Source organism: Dipodomys ordii, unplaced genomic scaffold (assembly GCF_000151885.1).
Source record: "Dipodomys ordii isolate 6190 unplaced genomic scaffold, Dord_2.0 Scaffold33, whole genome shotgun sequence".
Taxonomy (NCBI): Eukaryota; Metazoa; Chordata; class Mammalia; order Rodentia; family Heteromyidae; genus Dipodomys; species Dipodomys ordii.
In genome coordinates this window covers 4,273,254-4,295,102 of record NW_012267249.1, presented here as the reverse complement: position 1 = coordinate 4,295,102, position 21,849 = coordinate 4,273,254, and the positions used below count along the sequence as shown (strand labels likewise).

The following is a 21,849-nucleotide window of genomic DNA, read 5'->3' as shown; positions in this document are numbered from 1 at the left end:
CATTCTACAAAAACCAACATCAAGCTGGAGATGTGTAGTTCAAATGGCAGAGTGCCTGACTAGCAAGTATGAGTTCCAACAGTAGCACACAAAAAAGTTTCACCTTTTCATAATAAAAACTCATTAAACCAGGGTGCTCATGCCTATAATCCTAGCTACTCAGGAGGCTGAGATCTGAGGATCACGCTCAAAGCCAGCCCAGGCAGGAAAGTTGGTGAAACTCTTATCTCCAATAAACCACCAGAAAACCGGAGTGGCACTGTGGCTCAAGTGGTAGAGTGCTAGCCTTGAGCTGAAGAGCTGAGGGACAGTACCCAGGCCCAGAGTTCAGGCCCCATGACTGACCAACAAACAAAAATCCTCTCATTAAACCAGGTGTTGGTAACTCATGTCTGTAACCCTAAGCCACTCAAGAGGCTGAGACCTCAGGATGGCTGTTTGGAGCCAGCTGGGAGGGAAGACGAAAGCCTATGATACTCTCATCTCCAATTAACCACCCCTAAAACCTAAATGTATAGCCAGGGCTCAAGTAAGCACTAAAGTAGATCAAAAAAAACAAACTCAGGTTCACCCCCAGATGGAGCTAAAGCCTCAGAATCCACACACACAACAAAGAGACATCTCAAAGTCTTTTTTGCATAACTCAATTTTACTTAGAAAAACCTGAAGATCTGGGGAGGGGGAAAAAAAGAAAGGAAAAAAAATAACCAAAACCTCTTTGAGCCCCAGCACCACTTCCAGTTTTCTGGGGTTTAGCTGGAGATAGGAGTGTGCACACACTGTCCTGCCCAGGCTTACGTGGAGTAGCTAGGATTCCAGGCATGAGCCACAGCACCAGGCTTGGAATGACTTAAATTATGGCTAAGTCCTACAAATGATAAAGACCTTAGTAACTAAAAACTACAGATTTACACAAAGACAATTATTTTATTTAAGACCTTTATTAACAGGTGCTTGCAGTTTGTTGACTTTTTTGAAAAAATCAAGTTGTAAACTTTTATTACAAATTAAAAATGAAGTTCTTAAAAATCTCAACTTGACCAGATATGAAACAATTTAAAAACCTTTAAAGGTGTATTGAGAAAAACCAGGCTTTTTTTTTTTTTAAAAAACACGTTTGCCATTACCAAAAAGAGACATCTTTAGATAAAAATAATAAAAACCCCATGCTGCATAGATAATGCAGATAGTTCTAGTTATCTGGTCAACGGGCAAAAAGCAAGCACTTAAGGTCTTCAGCTCCAATCTTTTGTTCATTTCTTATTGCTGGAATTTCATATTCATTTCTTCTTGTTGGATGACTAAACTGCAGAGAAAATAAATGAAAGATTATTATATATATGACCATTAATGATTATCACAAATATCATCACAATGCCCATTTAGCATAATAAACACTAGGATCACATCAGTAATGTGTAAAGGAGACATTAACCTAACTTGGTTTAATCTAAGTCACTTCCAAACAGGAATGGAAATAGTAATAAACACTAGTTTACTGTACTAGTTCTGGAGGTCAAAGGCAATCTAGAAAATATAAAGGGAAAAAAACCTGAAAAACTATAGCTGAAAGTACTAATTCCAGAGCCAAAAATAATTACTGTCTTATTATGTAAAAAGCCAAATGTAAGAAAGCTGTTAATTTTGGAAAAGTGTACACATGCAAAGAAAATGAAGACAATAGCCGGGGGCTGGTGGCTCACGCCTGTAATCCTAGCTACTCAGGAGGCTGAGATCTGAGGATTGCAGTTCAAAGCAAGCCCTGGCAGAAAAGTCCATGAGATTTTTATCTCCAATTAACCATCAGAAACCCGGAAGTGGCGCTGTGGCTCAAGTAGTAGAGTGTTCACCTTGAGCTGAAGAACTCAGGGACAGTGCCCAGGCCCAGAGTTCAAGCCCTGCGACCAACCAAAAAAAAAAAGGAAGACAACAAGCTATAGCAACAAAATAATACAATGTGACAGCATTTAATCAGAGAATTATTAGCTTTACAGGCACTTTTAAAAACAACTACAAATAGTTTAGATCCAATCTAGGTTTCTATTTACCATCGCCTATTATTATTTTTTTTTTTGCCAGTCATGGGGCCTGAATTCTGGGTCTGGGCGCTGTCCCTCAGCTCTTCAGCTCAAGGCTAGCTCTCTACCACTGGAGCCACAGCGCCACTTCCAGCTTTTTCTGTTTATGTGGTGCTGAGGAATCGAACCCAGGGCTTCATGCTTGCAAGACATGCACTCTACCGCTGAGCTACCTTCCCAGCCCTCATCACTTAAGTTATTAATGCCTTCTTTGTTTCTTTTTTCTTTTTTTGGTCTGGTCATGGGGCCTGAACTCTGGGCCTGGGCGCTGTCCCTCAGCTCTTCAGCTCAAGGCTAGTGCTCTACCACTTGAGCCACAGTGCCACTTCCAGCTTTTTTCTTTTTGCTTATGTGGGGCTGAGGAATCGAACCCAGGGCCTCAGGCATGCAAGGCAAGCGCTCTACCACTGAGCCACCTTCCCAGCCCTTAATGCCTTCTTTTTGTTTGTGCACCAATATTAAGAACTTGAACTCAGGGCCTCATTTTCTTGTGCTTGGCTTCCTTATTCATAGCTGGACTCTATTTGAGTCACAGCTCCACTTCCAGATTTTGTGATTGATTGCAGGTCAGAGCCTTACAGATTTTCCTGTGTGGGCTTGGCTTCAACTTTTGCAACTATTTCAATAGCTACTTTTGCCTCTCTTAAGAAGCATAATGTTAAGTTGTGTGCTCATAAAGTAAGCAAGTTTATCTGTTAAAAAAACCCAAAAACACATAAGATGACAAATTATACAATGTGAAAATTCTCCATGTACAAAAATAGAAAACTTGCAGAGGTCCAAACATGGCTGATATCCAATATTTCTATAATGAAACATCTGAGTAATTTTAAGATTGGGTGAATGACCTTGTAAATAAAATGGTGCATTTACAACATCTAGAGTTCAGTTTCTTTCCTTGCATTAATGGATTACCCATGACTATTTCTGCTGTTGCCAAAGGTGGAGGGACTTACCCGGATGATGGTAAAGATGGTAAGCCGGCATTTACTCAGCCCCGCCCTGCTCAGCCTCGGGAGCGGACGAATTCTCAGCTGGTGGATCGGCTGCTTTTGTCTCTTTGCCATCTTGTGGTTTAGGGTTCTCTGGGCGTCTGCGTCGGTAATTGAAATTGCGGCGGTACCGACGTTGAGGTGGCTGCTGACCTTGGGTCTCATCTCCTTGATTTTCCTTATCTTCTTCATTACCATCCTCTCTAGGCTGTCTTTGGCGAGGAGGGCCTCTGGAATGAACATTTTACTAACTTAGGAATTATACTATCTTTCTTTAACCCACCCACCAGCGTCAACACTTGATTGTTATCTGCAGGAATCCAGCAAAAACTCTTAGTGGCAATATTGGCTCAAAAACAGTGTAAAGTGGGGCTGGGAAGGTGGCTCAGTGATAGACTGCTTGCCTTGTATGCATGAGGCCCTGAGTTCGATTCCTCAGCACCATATACAAAGAAAAAGCTGGAAGTAGGTGCTGTGGCTCAATTGATAGAGTGCTAGCCTTGAGCTAAAGAGCTCAGAGATAGCGCCCAGAACCAGAGTTCAAGCTCCATGATCAACCAAAAAAAAAAAAAAAAGTGTAATGTGATCTGAAGCATTTAAACTTGTGAGGCCCTGATTTCAAACCTCAGTACCACAAAACAAACTCTCTGGTTTTATAATTTCAAAATACAATCACTTCTTGCTAAGATAGCAACACTAAATTACTTGATAAGCCAGAAATGCCAACTACTTGAGTATATATGGGCACCATAATGTATAAACATGTCAAGAAAAACGGTTTTCATGGATTCCCAAACTTTTGCTTTCCGTATAATCTATTACAAAATTAATCATTGAGAAGGAGATTCAGTGGTAGAATTCATGCCTCACAAGCATGAGGCCCTGGGTTCAATTCCTCAGCACCACAGAAAAATCCGTAAGTGGCACTGTGGGCTCAAGTGGTACAGCACTAGCCTTGAGTTGAAGAGCTGAGGGACAGTGTTCAGGGCCCAGAGTTCAAGCCCAATGAAGGACCAAAAAACAAACAAACATAATAAACAAGATAGTAGCAGTAATGACACACCAGTATTTTAACATCAGGCATTCTGGTAACTACATACTTGCAGGAAACCGAAACCAAAGATGCTCCCTTCACATGAATAAGTACACAGCAGATATTTCGACAATTTCTTCAAGTCATTTAAGGATACACCCTAGCAACTACCTGTAAAACTTGTGCACATAATACCAAATACTAGAGCTGGGAAGGTGGCTCAGTGGTAGAATGCTTGCCTTACATGCATGAGGCCCTGGGTTTTATACCTCAGTACCACATAAGCAAAAAAGCTCAAGTGTCACTGTGGCTCAAGTAGTAGAGTGCTAGCCTTAAGCAAAAGAAGCTAAGAAACAGGGCCCAGGCCCTCAGTTCAAGCCCTAGGAACAGTTTTCTCTCTCTCTCTCATGCACACACTCACACACTACTAGTAATAACAGCCAAAAGTAGAATATCCAAGAATATGATTTGTTCATAAAAAAGATCAAGTACCGATGTATATACTACATGAGAATCTTGAAAATATGTGCAAAGTAGAAGCAGAAACAGCCATATATTTATTTCATGATTTCATTTCTAGGAATATCCAAAACAAGTAAATCTAGAGACAAAATAAGACTCAAAGCCACTCACTTGGTTCATGACAAACACTAGTAATTCAAAAGCCTGTAACCACCAAAAAGCCAGAAATGGATCTGTGGCTCAAGTGGTAGAGCACTAGCCTTGCGCAAAAAGCTCAAGGACAGTGTCCAGACCTGGAGCACACCTGTGTGTGCACATGCGCGCACACATACACAAAGGCTTAATGATTTAACCCAACTTTGGAGAGGCTGAAGTAATCTTGAAGGCATTCTCAACCTCAAAAATCTCACAGCTCCAACACCAGGATCTTGTCTCTTAATCTGCAATCACCTCAGCATATTCTAGCTTTTTACCTCTACATCCTTCAAGTACAACAAACAAAACCCAACAGCAACAAAAAAACCACTCACTTTCCACTGCAACTGACCCTCTTTCTCCTAAAGCCACATTTCCACTGGTGAGTTTTTCTAACTGGATGGGTTTGTCAGTAGTCAACCTTTGGCAAACTGCTTTGTTTTTCCCATGCCAGCCCTCAACTGATGGGCTACTTAACCACAGGAACAGTTCTACTCTCTTCCTGTGGCTTCTTGGTCAACTCTCCTTTATCTATAGAAATTCTAGATTTTCACCTTTCAGCTACTACCTCTTTTCTTCTGCAGTGACAAGATGATAGTTTTATTTAGAAAAACCTTACATTTCTTTTTGTACTCTTCTCATTTCTATCACTCCAAGTGTGCGGACACTGTAATCTTTCTCTCATTCCTAATTTAGATTAGGACCAGTCTTGAATGTTTCTCATCCCTTCTTTACACAAGTAAGTACATGATCAATCCTTAGCAATGTCATCAACTATATAGCCCAATGTATCCAACTCTGCTAACCCAGCCCATCGCTCAAAGGACTGGAAAAAGACAGCCAAGTGCAATGGGCTCTTGCAACCACTCTTCAACTCACTGACCAATGGCTGTCGATTGTACTTTTTAATCTTCCTTATAAACAAAAAAATCCTTTTTTTTTTTCCTTTGTCGGTCGTGGGGCTTGAACTCTGGGCCTGGGCACTGTCCCTCAGCTCTTCAGCTCATGGCGAGCGCTCTACCACTTGAGCTACAGCACCACTTCCTAATGTTAGGATTCCTTTCTGTTTGCTTTGAGCCCACACCAAAACTCCATGCAGTCTTACTTGAATTGACAAGTGATTAAGAACAAATCCCTACCTAGGTTAAAATTTTAAAGCAAAATGTGTTGCTTTAAAGTTGTAGTAATTACCTGATGTTTTCAAGTATTTGGGGAGGGGGCGGGGCGGTTGTTGGTTGTGGGGCTTGAACTTTGGACCTAGGTGCTATCCCTGAGCTCTTCAGCTCAAGGCAAGTGCTCCACTGCTCCAGCCACAGAGCCACTTCCGGTTTTCTGGTGGTTTATTGGAGATAAGATTCTCAGGGACTTTCCTGCCCGGGCTGGCTTTGAACCATGATCCTCCAGATCACAGCCTCCTGAGTAGCTAGGATTACAGGTGTGAGCCACTGGCACCAATATATTTAAAAATTACTGTAATAAAAAGATAAACCAAACATTCCTAATCTACTTGGTTAATAGGGCTTCTTTCTTCCAAATGTTACAATTTTATCAGTGACTCACCAAATAACAAAAAATAAGAAATGACTTATTAATAGTAAATCATGCTATTTCTATGTAAAATTTATTCTGTTGGCTCTTCATATACTTACTCCATTAGGGTGTAGTTCAGATACTCCTAATGCCTAAGATGTGTATAATTTAAACCACTCTCTTACCTGGTATACAAAGACAGAATATTTGGAATTCCATACTCATTAAAAGAAAAAAAAAAGTATAAAGTAGACCTCATCTATACAAGCTGTTTTTAATCAATGCCAGCAAAGAAGGTGCAAAGAATACATTCTCAAAGAAAACTGACTTCAGGTTCATCTCTTAGGCATCTGATGAAAGAAAATGTGAAGCGTTAACAGATAAGTGATTGAACAAAATCACTAGAAGCACGATGCTTGCAGGCCTAATGTTCAGTCAAGCAACTGAATAGAAACAGGTTTATATAGGCCATACCTGCGGAATCGTGGTCTATAACCCCGATACATATTCTGTCTCACTGGTCTACCTTGTTCTCCTGCACCCTGGTTGTCAGCACCCTGTAAGAGTAACAGAAATGAAAACCTATCGGATTAGTTAACAGAGTTGAGACAAATAGGCAAATCCAAATACACAAATTCCAAGAGTTAAAAGATAAAAATAGAGGGGCTGGGAAGGTGGCTCCGTGGTAGAGCATTTGCCTTGCATGCCTGAGGCCCTGGGTTCGATTCCTCAGCGCCACATAAGCAAAAAGGAAAAAACGGGAAGTGGCGCTGTGGCTCAAGTGGTAGAGCGCTAGCCGTGAGCTGAAGAGCTGAGGGACAGCGCCCAGGCCCAGAGGTCAAGCCCCACGACCGGACCCAAAAATTAATTAATTAATTAAAATAAAAATAGAAACCAGCCAGATGCAGTGGCTCATAGCAGTAATCCAAGCTATTTGGGATGTGAAGATCAGGAGATCAAGCACAGCTGGGGCCAAGGTTTGAGCATATTCCCATCTCACCAATCAGTCTGAGTGCTATGGCAGAGACCTGTGACAGCAGCTACATGCTAAGTGTAAATAAATACAAGGACTGTGGTCCATGCTGGCCTAGGCAAAAATATAAGTCCTTATCTCCAAAATAATCAAAACAAAAATGGCCGGGGATGTGGCTAACGTATCTACGTCAAACATGAAGCCCCTTAGCTCAAATCATAGTACCATAAGATATAAAAAAGCAGCAGTTATAATACTCAGGAAATACAGTCCTATGAAAATACACAGTTAAAGGCTAGAGATGCAGTTCAATGAATGGGCCCTGGGCTACAAAAATTTCTGTCCCATGCTAATGGTATGGCTTACCTCCATCACTTCTCCCTGCACAGGAGGGTTGGAATACTGTGGTCGACGCCCATAGGGTCTCCGCATGTAGTAAGGTGGGAACCTTCGTCTGCGGTAGGGCCGGCGTTGTTGGGCCTGGCCTTCGGGAGCACTCTCCGATCCCTCATTCTTTTCCCCACTCTCACTATTCTGGTAATTCTGCTGGTAATTGCGTGGAGGACCCCTACGACGTGGATAGCGTCTATAATGGTTACGATCTGCTGCATATTTACTGCCTTGAACTGGAACTCCACCAGGACCTGTAACATTTGCTGCCTCCGCACCCTACAAAAGCCATTACATATTGGTAGTGATAGTGACAACAGAAATAGGAGTATTTCCAACAATTTTCACACAAATCCAAGGAAAAAACAGAAAAAAAAACAAAGAACAGAAATAAACAAAAAACCCAAAGGGGTGAGGGAGTTGTCTGCATGGGCAGGGATGCATAGAAATGACTAAGTTTCAGCTCCTCACTGTTCTGAAGAGACTGCTCTCTAACTGCAGCCAGCAGCACATTAGGCTTGATGCACCTGTGTTCATGTGGTCACCTGAACACATCATCCATCCACATTAGAGCCACCATCCTAATGGATGACATCTCCAAATTATTTCCATACTCAAGTCAAACCTTTACACAAAAAGCATCCTCACCTTTTCTCCTTCAACAACATCAAACTCCACAGTCTCTCCATCTCCTACACTGCGAAGGTACTTCCTGGGGTTATTCTTCTTTATGGCAGTCTAGTAATATCACATTCCAAAAATAGATTAACAGGGGAGAATAATGTGCTTTTTCATTTAAAATGTACCAGAGTCAATTATTATTTTAGCTTGAATATACACTTATCTTAATAATATTTGCTTTAAGTAAGATGGAACCATCAGTTAAGTTTTTAGGGAAGCAGGGACCAATGCTACCCCCAACCACAACAAAGTCTCCAATCTTAGAAGGCCCCCGACATTTTACCACTATTTACAAAACCAATTTAACACTCAAGAACAGACACCACAATAGCATATTCATATTTTTTAATGCTCTTTGCAAAAGCATTACATGTAACTTGGAACAAAATGAGGCTACCATCTATTCCCCAAAGACTGCACTTAATAATAGAAGCTAGCCCCACACATGGCCAGTTTAGATGACAGGCGAGTTTAGTTTTACATGCTTCAAAGTTGACCAAACCAACTTTGTCCCTGTGTTACCATATCAACCAATGTCAACCAAAATTCCTTCCAACCTGTGATAATACTTCCAGGGAAATGCATTTCACATATATTAACTCTGTCACTGTTATTATCTGACAACATAGGGCTGTTGGTTATTATGTCCCAAAAATACAATAACACAACTGGCTTTTAAATGTTAGGTGACTTGCCCAAGGTCATATAGCTAGTAAGTGGCAAAGGAGAGAACTTTTCTAAATCCAGGTCTTGGGACTCAAAATCCCCATGTTCATTCCACATCACAGCAGTATCCATTACAGGATCACCCATGCATTTCCATCCCAGAGGAGGCAGGACAACCAACCAATCTGAGGGCAATTAAGTTGCTCAGAACTGCAGTCTCCTTGATACACCACTAAGAATCGAGCAGCCAAAGTCTCTACCTAGAAACAACTACATGTTGAAACCATTTCCAAAATAAAGGAAAGCATATTGGTGACACCTTTTGGGTCAAAATCAACTGGGTGGGTTAAATCAAATTGATCTCATCTGTCATCTAAACCGTCACATAGTTTGTTTGTACTTTTCATATATAGCAGACTCTCAGTTACCTGAATCATGGGAGATAGCATAAGTATGAATTATTAAAATCCCCAAACTCTTTCTCTCACTGTTGCCAACAGGCAAGGCAGCAAAAGCCTTGGTTGGTGTCTCTTACTTTTAAACCTGCATGTTCTTTTGAACATGCAGAAGGAACAGGTTAAGTTACCTTCACCCACATAAGAATACTAATTTTGTAAAACATTTAAGGTAACATTTTGTCCCATCTGTCTTGTATCTGTACTTAGAATTTAAACACTGTCATAATTACAATTGACCCTTGGATTATCTGACTGGGTTTTGGGTATACTAAATTTGATCTGGTTTATCAGACTGTTAATGAATGTTGTACAGCACACTTCAGAGTGTGCTATACAACACAAACCTATGATAGCCAGCTCTTCCTAAGAACTGAGCTGTTATCTAACCTCCCTTACATGCCTGAACTTAAGAGTTGGAAACTGACTCTGCCTTTTGTGTTTTGCATTAGTGTATAAGAATTCTTCAAATAATCTTAATGAGCAGACATTTCAAGAGTTTAGTGAAAAAAACTTCAGTATATACACATACAAATTATGTTTTCCCTATGATTCCATACCTGTGAAAGCGAACAAGTACAATGGAACCTTTAAGTATAATTAATTTTGAGGTAGAGGCTTACTTTAAGCAATAATCCTAACTACTCAATGCCTGAGCATTTTCAAAAGCTTTTTCCTTAAATGATATTTCAGGAGAAAATTCAGCACATACATATAATATATATGCACTTGTGCGGGTGCGTGAACGAACACACACACACACACACACACACACACACACACACACACACTACACTACACTACACTAAGCTTTCTCCTTCTACAACACTGGTAACCAACCTAATTATTTACTGAGTAATCCCAAACTCGCCACAATCCCTTTCACTTAAAACTACTGGTTAAATCATTCCCAAAGCCATCAACTTTGGTAAAGCAAAACAAAATACTCCTTTTTTGTTTATAAAAAATAGGAGTTAATGTCAATGGTGATTATGAGTTTATTGGAATTAGGTATAAAAACTTAGTGCACATATTTAAGCATGCTATCACTTATCAGGTAATTAAATAAATGGGTGGTTGGATTTAACCATTTGGAGAACACATTCACCCTTTTTTCTTTGTATGCCTTGAGTCAGAAGTGTAGGTATTTACACAAGCACTCACCTGGTGTACAAATACATCTTCCTTGGTGTCATTCCTGCAATAAAGAACAAAGTAAACAGAACAAAGTTAGAAGATGGAAAACATTTCATATTCCTAAAGATGAAGAATATGCCTAGTCATTGGTGCATTTTCACCTTTTCCTTGACTGTCTGGATTAGTTTTATCTCCAACTACCACCAAAAAACTGAAAGTTGAGCTGTGTTTCAGGTGGTAGAAAACAAGCTTTGGGCAAAAAAGCTCACTGACAGAGCCCAGGTTCTGAGGTCAAGTCCCAGGGCTGACAAAGATCCCCACACACTAATAAGCAACTGCAACAATGGTAATCCCATAAACTGTAAGAGGCTAAACAAAAGGTTCTAATAAAATCAAAGTGTGACAAGCAAAATATATTGCCACTCCTTATCCTATTAAATATTAACAATGTTACAGTATAATCCACCTTTATCTCTAGAACACCGTAACAGAAGTAGGAAGTATTTTCCCATTTTACTCTCCATCATTTCCTTTTCACCCATTCTAATCCCAAAACTTTCCTGAAGTCATAAAACCCACAACAGAAAAAAGTCCCTAAGAATGTAGACAGAGAAGGAACCTTTACATACATTCTGAATTTAAGGTGATTATCAACAGGGCTTTGAACTGTAATTCTCAGATCTCAGCCTCCTGAGTAGCTAGGATTACAGGCGTGAGCCACCAGCACCCGGCTGTAAGTTTAATGTTACCGTGAAACAAGTATAAACATGGACATCCTGATATTATCCACACCACTTATGTGCCATCTATTTGTAAGAAGGCAAGGAAGAGCATTTGTTTTTGAGGTCTTGTGTGTGTCAGTACAGGGATTTGGAACTTGATCCTCTGATCTCAGCCTCTTGAATAGCTAAGATTATAGGTGTGAGCCACAGGCAGGAAGATCATTTGTAATAGCAGGCATATCCCCTTTTGACTTTACATTAGACATCATTTTATATTAGTCATTGGTCAAGCCCAATTTGTCAAATGTGTAGCTGAATTTTTTGCCTGATCAAATCCTGGACTAAGGGATCAGGCACAAATGGGTGAGACATTAATAAAGCAGAAATGCAGCTGCAAATCAATTCAGTGCACAGCTCAAGATTACCCTGTTTTAGGTTCAACTGAGGAACCTAAAGCCTTGAACTCTTGCTAAGAATGACTTTTGAGGGCTAGGATGTAGCTCAGTGACAAAGTGATTTCCTCGCAAGTGTAAGGCCCTGAGTTCCATCCCTAGGACCCAAAGACAGGTTAAAAAAAAAAAAGTAAAGGTCTTAGAGCCAGGTACTAGTGGCCCACACCTGTAATCCTAGCTAGAGGCTGGGATCTGAAGATCACAGTTCAATGCCAGCCCAGGCAGAAAAATCCTGTCAGACTCATATCCACTAAACTATTCAGAAAAAGTTGGAAGTAGAACTGTGGCTCAAATGGTAGAGTGCTAGCCTTGAGAAAAAGCAGCTCAGGGACAGAACTGGGGCCCTGAGTTCAATCAAGCCCTAGGACTGGGGTAATAAACCTGGAGAGATTAATACTAATGATGACTGCATAAAACCATCTGCCTTAGGCTATGTCCAGGGACAAGCCCTGTTTTCTAGGAATATGCCCTGAAGAGAAGTAAGCTTATCTCAGAAATCCCAGAGGGATGGCCTTACCAGATTCCCCAAGACAGATCCCTAGAAACAGGAGATGAAGGCTGGGGATGTAGCTTAGTGGTAGAACGCTTACCATGTATGAAGCCCTGGGTTTGATTCCTCAGTAGCACATACACAGAAAAAGCCAAAAGTGGCGGTATGGCTCAGGACAGTGCCCAGGCCCTGAGTTCAAGCCCAGGATTGGCAAAAAATAAAAAAATAAAGAGAGAGAGAGAGAGATAAAGAGGACAACTAGAAACTACTCAAGTAAATTCCAGTATCACTGATCAGTATCACCTATCTTCCCCTTGAATAGCTTTAGGTCTGAAGAGGGAAGTTGTTTCTTACAAGAACCCCAAACAAAAGAAAAGCAAGGCCTGGCATCTTCCAGGTCTCAGGAAGATTCGCCGAAGGGACTTTTTTTTTTTTGGGGGGGGGGGTTGGTTATGGGGCATGAACTCAGGGCCTGGGCACTGCCTGAGCTCTTCAGCTCAAGGCGAGCACTCTACTGCTAGAGCCACAGCGCCACTTCTGAAGGGGCCTTCTCATTGGGATGGTCCCATGGAGCTGCATGTAGGGTTTCTCTCTTTAGGTCTTACTAGTCCTCTTCTGAGCCTATACATATCCACTAGGGTAAAGCCACAAGTGAGGGAAACCTGAGCGTCATGCAGACAAGAAGCCTTTCATACACAGCATGTGTGATAGTCCTTCAGCCACAAAAGCACTTGTGGGCTCATGAAAGGACAACAAAGAAGAGAACCCTGTACACACTCCTTTTATCAGAACAGCGATTACCAATCAACATTCCATGCATCACTGTCATCTGAAGACCCACCAAGAAGACTGAAGTGTTTCCTCACACCAGAAGCATCTTTAACTACTGTCCTCATGATATATATGTATAGCACATATCCATTGAGAATAATGCTATAATGAAATTTGCTTATTTTTACTACCACCCTACTCCACTAAAATGCAAGCTTAAAGTGGGAAGTTTTGTTCACTGAAGCATTTCAAATATCTGAATGGCTGATATTGAGAAATGATAAGTGGAAACTGATCACTAGAACACTGAGGTGTGATTACACTGGGAACAGAAGAACTACTGGTACAAAAAGACTTTCAGGTCTTCAGTGAAATGTCCCACGCTCTTAACTAACCATCACTAGGTCATAAAGCTTTAGAGAAGTAGTAGCTCAAGTATTAACTGAACAAAAATCACATGTCCCAATGAACTAGAGGGACTAGCATGCTACTGTTACTTTCTTGCATTATCTATAGAGCAATGTAAGCAACTAAAGAATTCATACAAAATTCTGACCTAAGTTCATAGCTTGGACTATTAGAACCTAACTGTTGGTGTGGTGGCACATGCCTGTCATCCTACTGAAAATGGAAAGCCCAAAACAAGTACTCACAGCCCAAGTATGCATTCACTCAGGAAATGACTCCCTATCTCAAAATTAACCAGCACACCCCACAGTATAATCTCTATTTTCACTGTATTTGATATTGGTGCCCTGCATCTTGTATATACATTTTTGTAATTTAGGGAGGGGAAGGGAAATAACAAACTGCTGAAACAAGGATATAGGATGACCCCATTGTAACAATGAGGTGTACAAGACATCATGTAGAAAACAAACTTCACAACTTGGGGGCGGGGGAGTTGAGGAGGGAAGGGATGGTAGGGGAAAGACAAAGGAGGAGGTAACAATGCTCAATAGGAAATGTACTCATTACCTTACTCATGTAAGGTAACCCTCTGTACATTATTTTTACAATAAAACATTAAAAAAATCACATTATGAACACACCCACACACCCAGCACATGGTTCAAATGGTAGTCTTGCCTAGTAAAAGGGATCTCAGTTCAAACCCAGTTTAAAAAAAAACAAACAAAAACCACCAAGGAAATAGTTCACTTGTCCATAGTTACCACAAAACAATGCAATTACTAGTTAGATCTGAAACCCAATGACTATTTTAATATCTAGAACTCCTAGTCAGAACATCTTCAAAAAATTTTAAAAAAGGGCACAAGGGGCTGGGAAGGTGGCTCAGTGGTAGAGCACTTGCCTTGCATGCCTGAGGCCATGGGTTCGATTCCACAGCACCACATAAGCAAAAAGAAATACGCCGGAAGTGGCACTGTGGCTCAAGTGGTAGAGCACTAGCCTTGAGCTGAAGAGCTGAGGCCCAGAGTCCAGGCCCCACGACCAGACCAAAAAAAAAAAGGGCACAAGCCTGAAAATATGCACCAGATGTTCTTGCCTTTAAAACAGCTTGTAATTATTTTGTAGGCACACAGAATCAACCTGTTTGTTAATAATGTCGTACCCCAGTATATATACCTGTAATCTCAGTACTTGGGAGGCTGAGAAAACCATTAGCTCAAGGCCAGCCTGAGCTACACATGATAAGGGAGATCCTATCTCAAAAAAAAAGCACACAAAACTACCAGACAATACAGCACCTACAATTTTGCTGACACTGTCAGGCTAATAAAGAGCATCATGACTAAGTATTTGAATAAAAATGTACTTTCAGCCAGAATAAAATTAGATATATTGAATCTATCTAGCTTTAACTTGTTAAATGACTACCTTGAAACTTAAAGTACCACTATCAACAGAAAACCTGACTTTCTGCCTTGATTTTAGCATTAACATCTATGTAAGCTAGAAAAGCTGCCTCCTTGCTGTTACCTTTTTCTGTACTGCCAAATGAAAAACTACACCTACCAAGGGCTTCAAACAGATCATTCAATGTCCACCATGTCCAGTCTAAGTACCCTTATAAAACCTGTCATGGGCTGGGAAGGTGGCTCAGTGGTAGAGCGCTTGCCTTGCATGCATGAGGCCTTGGGTTCGATTCCTCAGCACCACATAAGCAAAAAAGAAAAAAGCGGAAGTGGCACTGTGACTCAAGTGGTAGAGCGCTAGCCTTGAGCTGAAGAGCTGAGGGACAGTGCCCAGGCCCAGAGTTCAGGCCCCACGACCGGACCCCCCCCCCGCAAAAAAAACCCCTCTATCATTTTACAAACAAGGCAACCAAAGGACAATAGTTTTTTGACTTCATGGAGCCTGGTCTTTACTATGTTGATCATTTATAAAGGGTTAATTCTGAAATCTCTACATTGTGGCTTTAGAGGTAGATTACAGCACATAATTTCTTCAACTTTAGAATGAGTAGCAACAAGAATCCTTACATGTGTCCTTGCAGTACACAAAACTACATGTAGTATCTGTTTGGGTATGGCAGTCAGAAGGTAGGACTGAGTGTCAAGGCCAGAGTAGGCAGACTACAAAGCAAGAGACTACCTCAAAACAAACAAAAAAAAAAACACAACACTTTCACTGTTGTCTCATTTCTTTTCATCACCAGAACTCATATCTTGCAGCACACCTTGGTAGGTACTCAAATCCTTAAATACTGGCTGCCTTTTGTATCCCTGCCAGTTCTGGACTAAACACAATTACTGTTTTTTATCACTCATTTATCGAAAGCAGGAAAATATTTAAACTTAACTGTTCTAATACTCTGTTCACCTTAGAAACCATTTTTACATTTTCTTGCTTTTCAAGGCACAATCCAAACTCAAACACTGTTACATGTGCTCACACTATCTGATTACCTTCCTACCCCTAAAACACAACCATGTTATAACTATATGCATAAAAAAAAACAAGCTCAAGCTGAGCACCAGTGGCTTATGTTTGTAATCCTAGCTACTCGAGGCTGAGATCTAAATTTCAGTTTAAAGCCAGCTTAGGGCAGGAAAGTCCTTGAGACTGTTCTCTTAAATTAACCACCCAAAAATTGGAAGTGGAGTTGTGGCTCAAGTAGTAGAGCAATTAGCCTTCAGGAAAAAAAAAAAAAAGGAACCTACCGCGAGCTTCTTCCTATGAAACAGTTATATTGTTCTATTGTTACTGTATTGCAGGTTATCACAAACTGTTCAAATACTTGAATATAATTTACAATCCAGTGCTAAGTCCAAGATTTAGTATGTTCCAAACCCTAAAACATCCACACATCACTTTCTAAGTCCTGAAGTTGGCCCTGAATTGTCTCTCAAACACAGAAGATGTATCCTGCTTCTTAGACCATAGATTTTTCAAGGGCTGTCTCCAAGGGCAGGAAAACGCACTAGTTGTTTTAAGAGGGTTTTTGTTTTTTTTTGTGGGTAGTGGGGCTTGAACTCTGGACTTGGGCTCTTCAGCTCAAAGCTAGCACTCTACCACTTGAGCCACAGAGCCACTTTGGGTTTTCTGGTAGTTAACTGGAGGTAAGAGCCTCATGGACTTTCATGCCCAGGCTTGCTTTTTTGTGTTGTTGTTGGCTGTGGGGCTTGAACTCTGGGCCTGGGCACTGTCCCTGAGCTCTTCAGCTAGAGACACAGCACCACTTCCCATTGGAACAGTGATCCTTACATCTTAGCCTCCTAAGTAGATAGCATTACAGGTGTGAGCCACAGGGTGCCTGGCAAAGAGGTGTGGGGTTTTTTTTTTTTTTTGAACACCAAACAATTTTACTTTGCAAGAAGACAGCCTCCTGTCCTCTATATAATGATCTGAGTATTCATTCCTGTTCCAAGTCACAAATCAGTGACTTGCTGCCAGATACAATTTCTGGCTAGTTTATGCTTAGTAACTAATATAAGGTGCATATTTATCAATCTCGCACATAAATCTGTCTTAAAAGAGTCCCAGTGTTGAAGAACCAACTTCCTATGTGTCTTCTTATCAGCAGACTACAAGTCTCTAAGCCTCCTTTAAGGTATAGCTTTTAGTCAATTATTTTATTCACAACCTGAAACGGACCTACTTAGATGACATTTTATTAGTCTGAAGCCCAAAAGACTGTTGGTAATAACCTTTCCACAGATCTAAACACCTCCCCCCCCTTCAAACTAAGAACTAGACTCTTGCCAATTATTTGAAAAAAAAGCAATCATTAAAAAAGCTTAATACTGGGCTGGGAATGTGGCCTTAAGCCTCAGGTTGGATTCCTCAATACCACAAAAGCAGAAAAAGCCAGAAGTGGAGCTGTGGCTCAAGTGGTAGAGTGCTTGCCTTGAGCTGAAGAGCTCAGGGGCAGTGCCCAGGCCCAGAGTTCAAGAGTTCACAACTGATTAAAAAAAAAAAGCAGCTTAATACCCATGGCTCACAAACTATGTAAAAACAAAAGACATATACGTGATATAAATGTCACTGGTCTTTTAGTATTCTAGAATTGCCTCTCTATACTAGGAAGTAAGCAAGAGCTTTAACTCGTAATGCTGACCTGCAAGCGAAGTTCAAACTTTGAGCACTCTAAAGCTTCATGAAAAAGAACATCTGCAGAACTAAGTCAGTACACTGGAGCTCTAGTGGTTAGCATGCTAGAGATCACATAAGAAATCTCCCAATGGCTAAAAATAGCCAGCCACCTTAAGAAATCATCTCTATGTGAACAACTACCAAGTTGGAGATGATTAGGGTGTACTTTCAGAGACAGCGTAATAGTAGCTAAACCCAAATTCCATCCAGAATAGGAAAACTGAGTTCAAATCCTACTTCTGCTACTTACCAACAATGCCTACATGTCCATCTCTCTACCTACCTTTTTTTTTTGTCTAACATAGGGCTTGAACTCAGGGTCTGGGTGCTGTCCCTGAGCTTTTCTGCTCAAGGCAAAAACTACTACTTTGGGCCACAGCTCCACTTCTGGTTTTCTGATGGTTCCTTGGCGACAGAGTCTCATAGGTACTTTTTTTTTTTGCCCTAGCTGGCTTTGAACCATGATCCTCACATCTCAGCTAGGATTACAGGTGTGAGCCACTAGTGCCCAGCCACATAGGTCAAGTGAATTAGTTTATTCCAAGCACTTGCAACAGACCCTGGGTAAATATTTGTTAGCTACATCTATTACCACTGAGTAAAGAAAATCAGCGATGATTAGTTATACATACATGGAATATCTCAAAGGAAGAACCATGAAACTGAGATTAAACTGACAAACCTGTTTTATTCTAATAAACTCAGGTAGGTGCAAGGCCAGGCAGGAAAAGGAGTCAGCAACTCAAGGTAACAAAATGTGACAGAGTCTGACATCTAAAAGTGGTGACTAATAGTCAGCAGCTGATTGTTATTTATGTGTGAATACAGGCCCCTGTAAGTAGCTGAAGTTCGGATCTTAAAAACATAACAATCTGGATTCTTAAATCATTTAGAGGAGTATTAGGAATCAAACATAGGTAGGCACTTAAGATTGCTAACAAGCAACATCCTGATCCATCACCCAATTTTTGCCAAGATAAAAGATGTATGCCCAGGCAAGCCAGGTGTGGTGATAGAAGCCTACACTCCCAGCAAATGGAAGGTAAAGCAAGGCCACTAAATTTGAGGCTATCTTGATAGTGAGAATCTTGAGACACATGTCCTACTGAAAAGTAAAGTCTTACTAGTTCGCAGAAGTCTTTTATGAGTTGAATATGGATCAATTCCCAACAGCTAATAAAACAGTAATTTGTACAGGGTAGCCAATAAACTCCTCACATGGAGTCCAATTACTTTTTTAGCCAACACATCAAACAATGGAATAATTCAATGAATTCCTTTCTCTGAATTCCTAGATTGCATTGTCTAACAAAGTGCAAGTATGTTTTTTCATCTCTAAGGGTCCAATCTTTAGATTTTGTTGCATACTCAAAATAGGCTTTGACTGTCCTGCTTCTGAAATGCAGGGACTATAGGCACACATAACCACACAATTATTTAATTTTTTAAAAGTACAATAAATTCTAAAGGGGAAACTTGTTAAAAGAAATAATTCTTCTGGGCACTGGTGGCTCATGCCTGGAATCCTAGTTACTCAGATTGAGATCCGAGGATTGCAGTTCAAAGCCAATCCACGGCAGGAAAGTTGGTGAGGCTATGTCCAATTAACCACTAAAAAGCTGAAAGTGGAGCTTTGGCTCAAAGGGTAGAGAGCTAGCCTTGAGCAAAAGCAGCTCAGGGAGCTGAGTTCAAGCCCTAGGACTGGCACAAAAAAAAAATGGTAACTTCCAACCAGGCTGTAGGACTACTGGTGATTCCAACTACCACAACAAATAAAGTTTTATATTCTAATTAAACATGAACGTAGATAACTAAATCTCCATATCTTAACTATCAAATTATTTCATTTAAGTCTCACAATTAAAACAGCATGTTTAGAAGTGAAACACATTAACCAGTTAACAAAATAGGCTAGTCCAAAGGATGCTCAAAAAGGAATTTACATTTAAAACTGTCCTAAAGGATAAGTTGATTCAAAGAGCAGAGATACTCAATGAATGGCATTTAAGGAAAATTTAGTAATTTTCTTTACTCATGCCAGATAACTTTCTTCCACAAAATATTTAAGTGGCTGGGAAAGTGGCTCAGTGGTAGAGTGCTTGCCTCACATGCATGAGGCCCTGGGTTCAATTCCTCACACCACATAAGCAGAAAAAAGCTGGAAGTGGTGCTCTGGCTCAAGTGGTAGAGTGCTAGCCTTGAACTGAAGAGCTGAGGGACAGCTCCCAGGCCCAGAGTTCAGGCCCCACAACCAACCAAAAAATAAATAACAATAATAATAAATAAAATACAGAAAAACAAGGCAAATGTTAAACTCCCTTAAATACATTAAAAAAACTACATAACAAGACACCAACCAATTTTATTATCAGATATGTCTAACAGCATTGGATCAGAGGTTAAAAGCAGTGGTTCAGGAAGGGTACAGTGAACAGACCACTCTCACCATCAGGTGGGATTGTTAAAATGTACACAGATGTAATGAGTCCAGACCACCCAAGGCACAACTCAAGAATCTGCATTTTCAACACTCTTATATTAAACCCCATCGGGTTAAAGGTTAGGTGAATACTGAGCACGTTAAGATGGAAACAGCAACTAAATCATGATTAACTCCAGAGTTTAAAAGCAGTAAACCAACCCCATCTGTCCCTTCCTCACTAGCAACTCATCCTAAGAAATTTTGAAAAATGCAGTCAATGATACAGTTGCCTGCAGAGTTTGAAAGAAACAAAATGTTTCCTATAACTACAAATGTGAAAAAGCAGACTTTCAAACGTTTGTAATCTCGTTTGAAGTGTTTCTTCAACACTGTGTGGTTGGATCAAAGAACATTTTTTTTCATCAATTATGTCTAAAAGCCTGGCTGTCTATTTGGTAGTGTTCATTTCACAAGCATTTTATGTGACTTTTCAGTGTTCCTTTAAATATCTAGCTGCTTCTAAAGCAAGGATGTAAGAAAGAAAAATGCTGAAATGGCGCCAAGTATCACAGCTGTACGGCCAAGATTGCTGCTGGCACTCGCGGTGCTCTACACCCATGCAAGTGCACTAGCCTTGGCAGCCATCTTGAAAAGGATGCCCGGCTCACAAGGGAGCCCAAGGAGAGTGCAGCCAGGGACGGACGGCACATTACCACTATCGCGAACAATTCAAAGGGTCAATCTGGAGATAGGGATGGTGACTGTCTCCAGACAAACACGATTAAGATTCCAAGGGCAGAGGCTACTTGAATAAGCTACATGGGTCAGGGCTTTAATAATAATAAAAAAAAAGAACGGATCTCATCAGGAGATAGAATAAGGAAGTAGAAGAAATAAAAATCGAAGCAGGAAAAGGATCATTTTCTTTCACCATTTACTCTATGGGGAAATAAAACAGGTCTCTCTGGTCACTGAAATCCTAACAGAAAATGTACTCGAGGCATTAAAAAAGACAGCATATTTGGAACGTTAAACAAAGGCAGTATATCCCAGAAATGACAAATCCTCACGTACAACTCACGTCAAATCATGGTACTTCCAAAGGGTAACAAGGTGAAAATAACCTGTACGTTAGTGATCAGAGCATATTGTCACATGCCAGTCGCAGTAAAGGATGACAAGGATACAACCGCGCTGGTCTGTACTTTGCCTCAACTGCCAGCAGGTATGGATCTCACGCGCTCCTTCCGCTAAAAACTGCTTTGTGCCAGAGGAAGCCTTGAAGGCTAGGTTTTAGATTGCAAAACAAAGACAATCTACAGATCCAGGAATCTCTCCGGTACTCAAAATTCTCCTTTTTGCTGGAGGCGGTGTCCGCCCTGCTGAAGGCGGCTGGGTGCCGACTCGCGCTGCCGCCAACCCGACCCCGCCGAGCCTCCGGCCCCGGCGCTCACAGGCAGGAGGCGGGACACCGGCAAGCATGCCATCTCACCTGTTGATGAAACCATATCCGTTCCTTACATTGAACCATTTTACTGTTCCCAAAACCTTCGTTGCTGGAAAACAAAGCAAAAAACAACCCTCAATTACTTACAATAGCTTGGCTTCGGTGCCTGGCCGGCTGACAGCCCTTTCTCTTCCCGGCCCAGTCGCGGCCGGGCCGCGACACCGCCCTCGCCGTACACGTGGGCGCCGGGAAGCCGCGCGCGGGGCGCCCCAGAGCAGGGCCCGGGGCGCGGGCCCAAGATGGGTGTGAGCACAGGCCGCGGGCGGGGAGCACGTGAGGGCAGGGGAAGCCGCCCGGCCCACTCCGTCCTGCGTAGGCGGCGCGCCGCGCCCT

General features: G+C 41.3%; 1 protein-coding gene across 1 annotated transcript in view; it reads right to left on the bottom strand.

Annotated features, from left to right (window-relative positions):
• Positions 1–925: 925 nt before the first annotated feature.
• Positions 926–21,849, bottom strand: part of Ybx1 (Y box binding protein 1) — a 21,364-nt gene continuing 440 nt past the window's right edge. The window contains exons 2-8 of the mRNA XM_013016774.1: positions 21,502–21,590; positions 10,620–10,653; positions 8,302–8,391; positions 7,630–7,932; positions 6,765–6,847; positions 3,035–3,300; positions 926–1,306 (exon numbers count right to left, since the gene is read on the bottom strand). Of these exons, the coding sequence (XP_012872228.1) occupies positions 3,066–3,300; positions 6,765–6,847; positions 7,630–7,932; positions 8,302–8,391; positions 10,620–10,653; positions 21,502–21,590 (834 nt within the window). The 3' untranslated portion in view covers positions 926–1,306; positions 3,035–3,065. The remainder of the gene's footprint in view (positions 1,307–3,034; positions 3,301–6,764; positions 6,848–7,629; positions 7,933–8,301; positions 8,392–10,619; positions 10,654–21,501; positions 21,591–21,849) is intronic.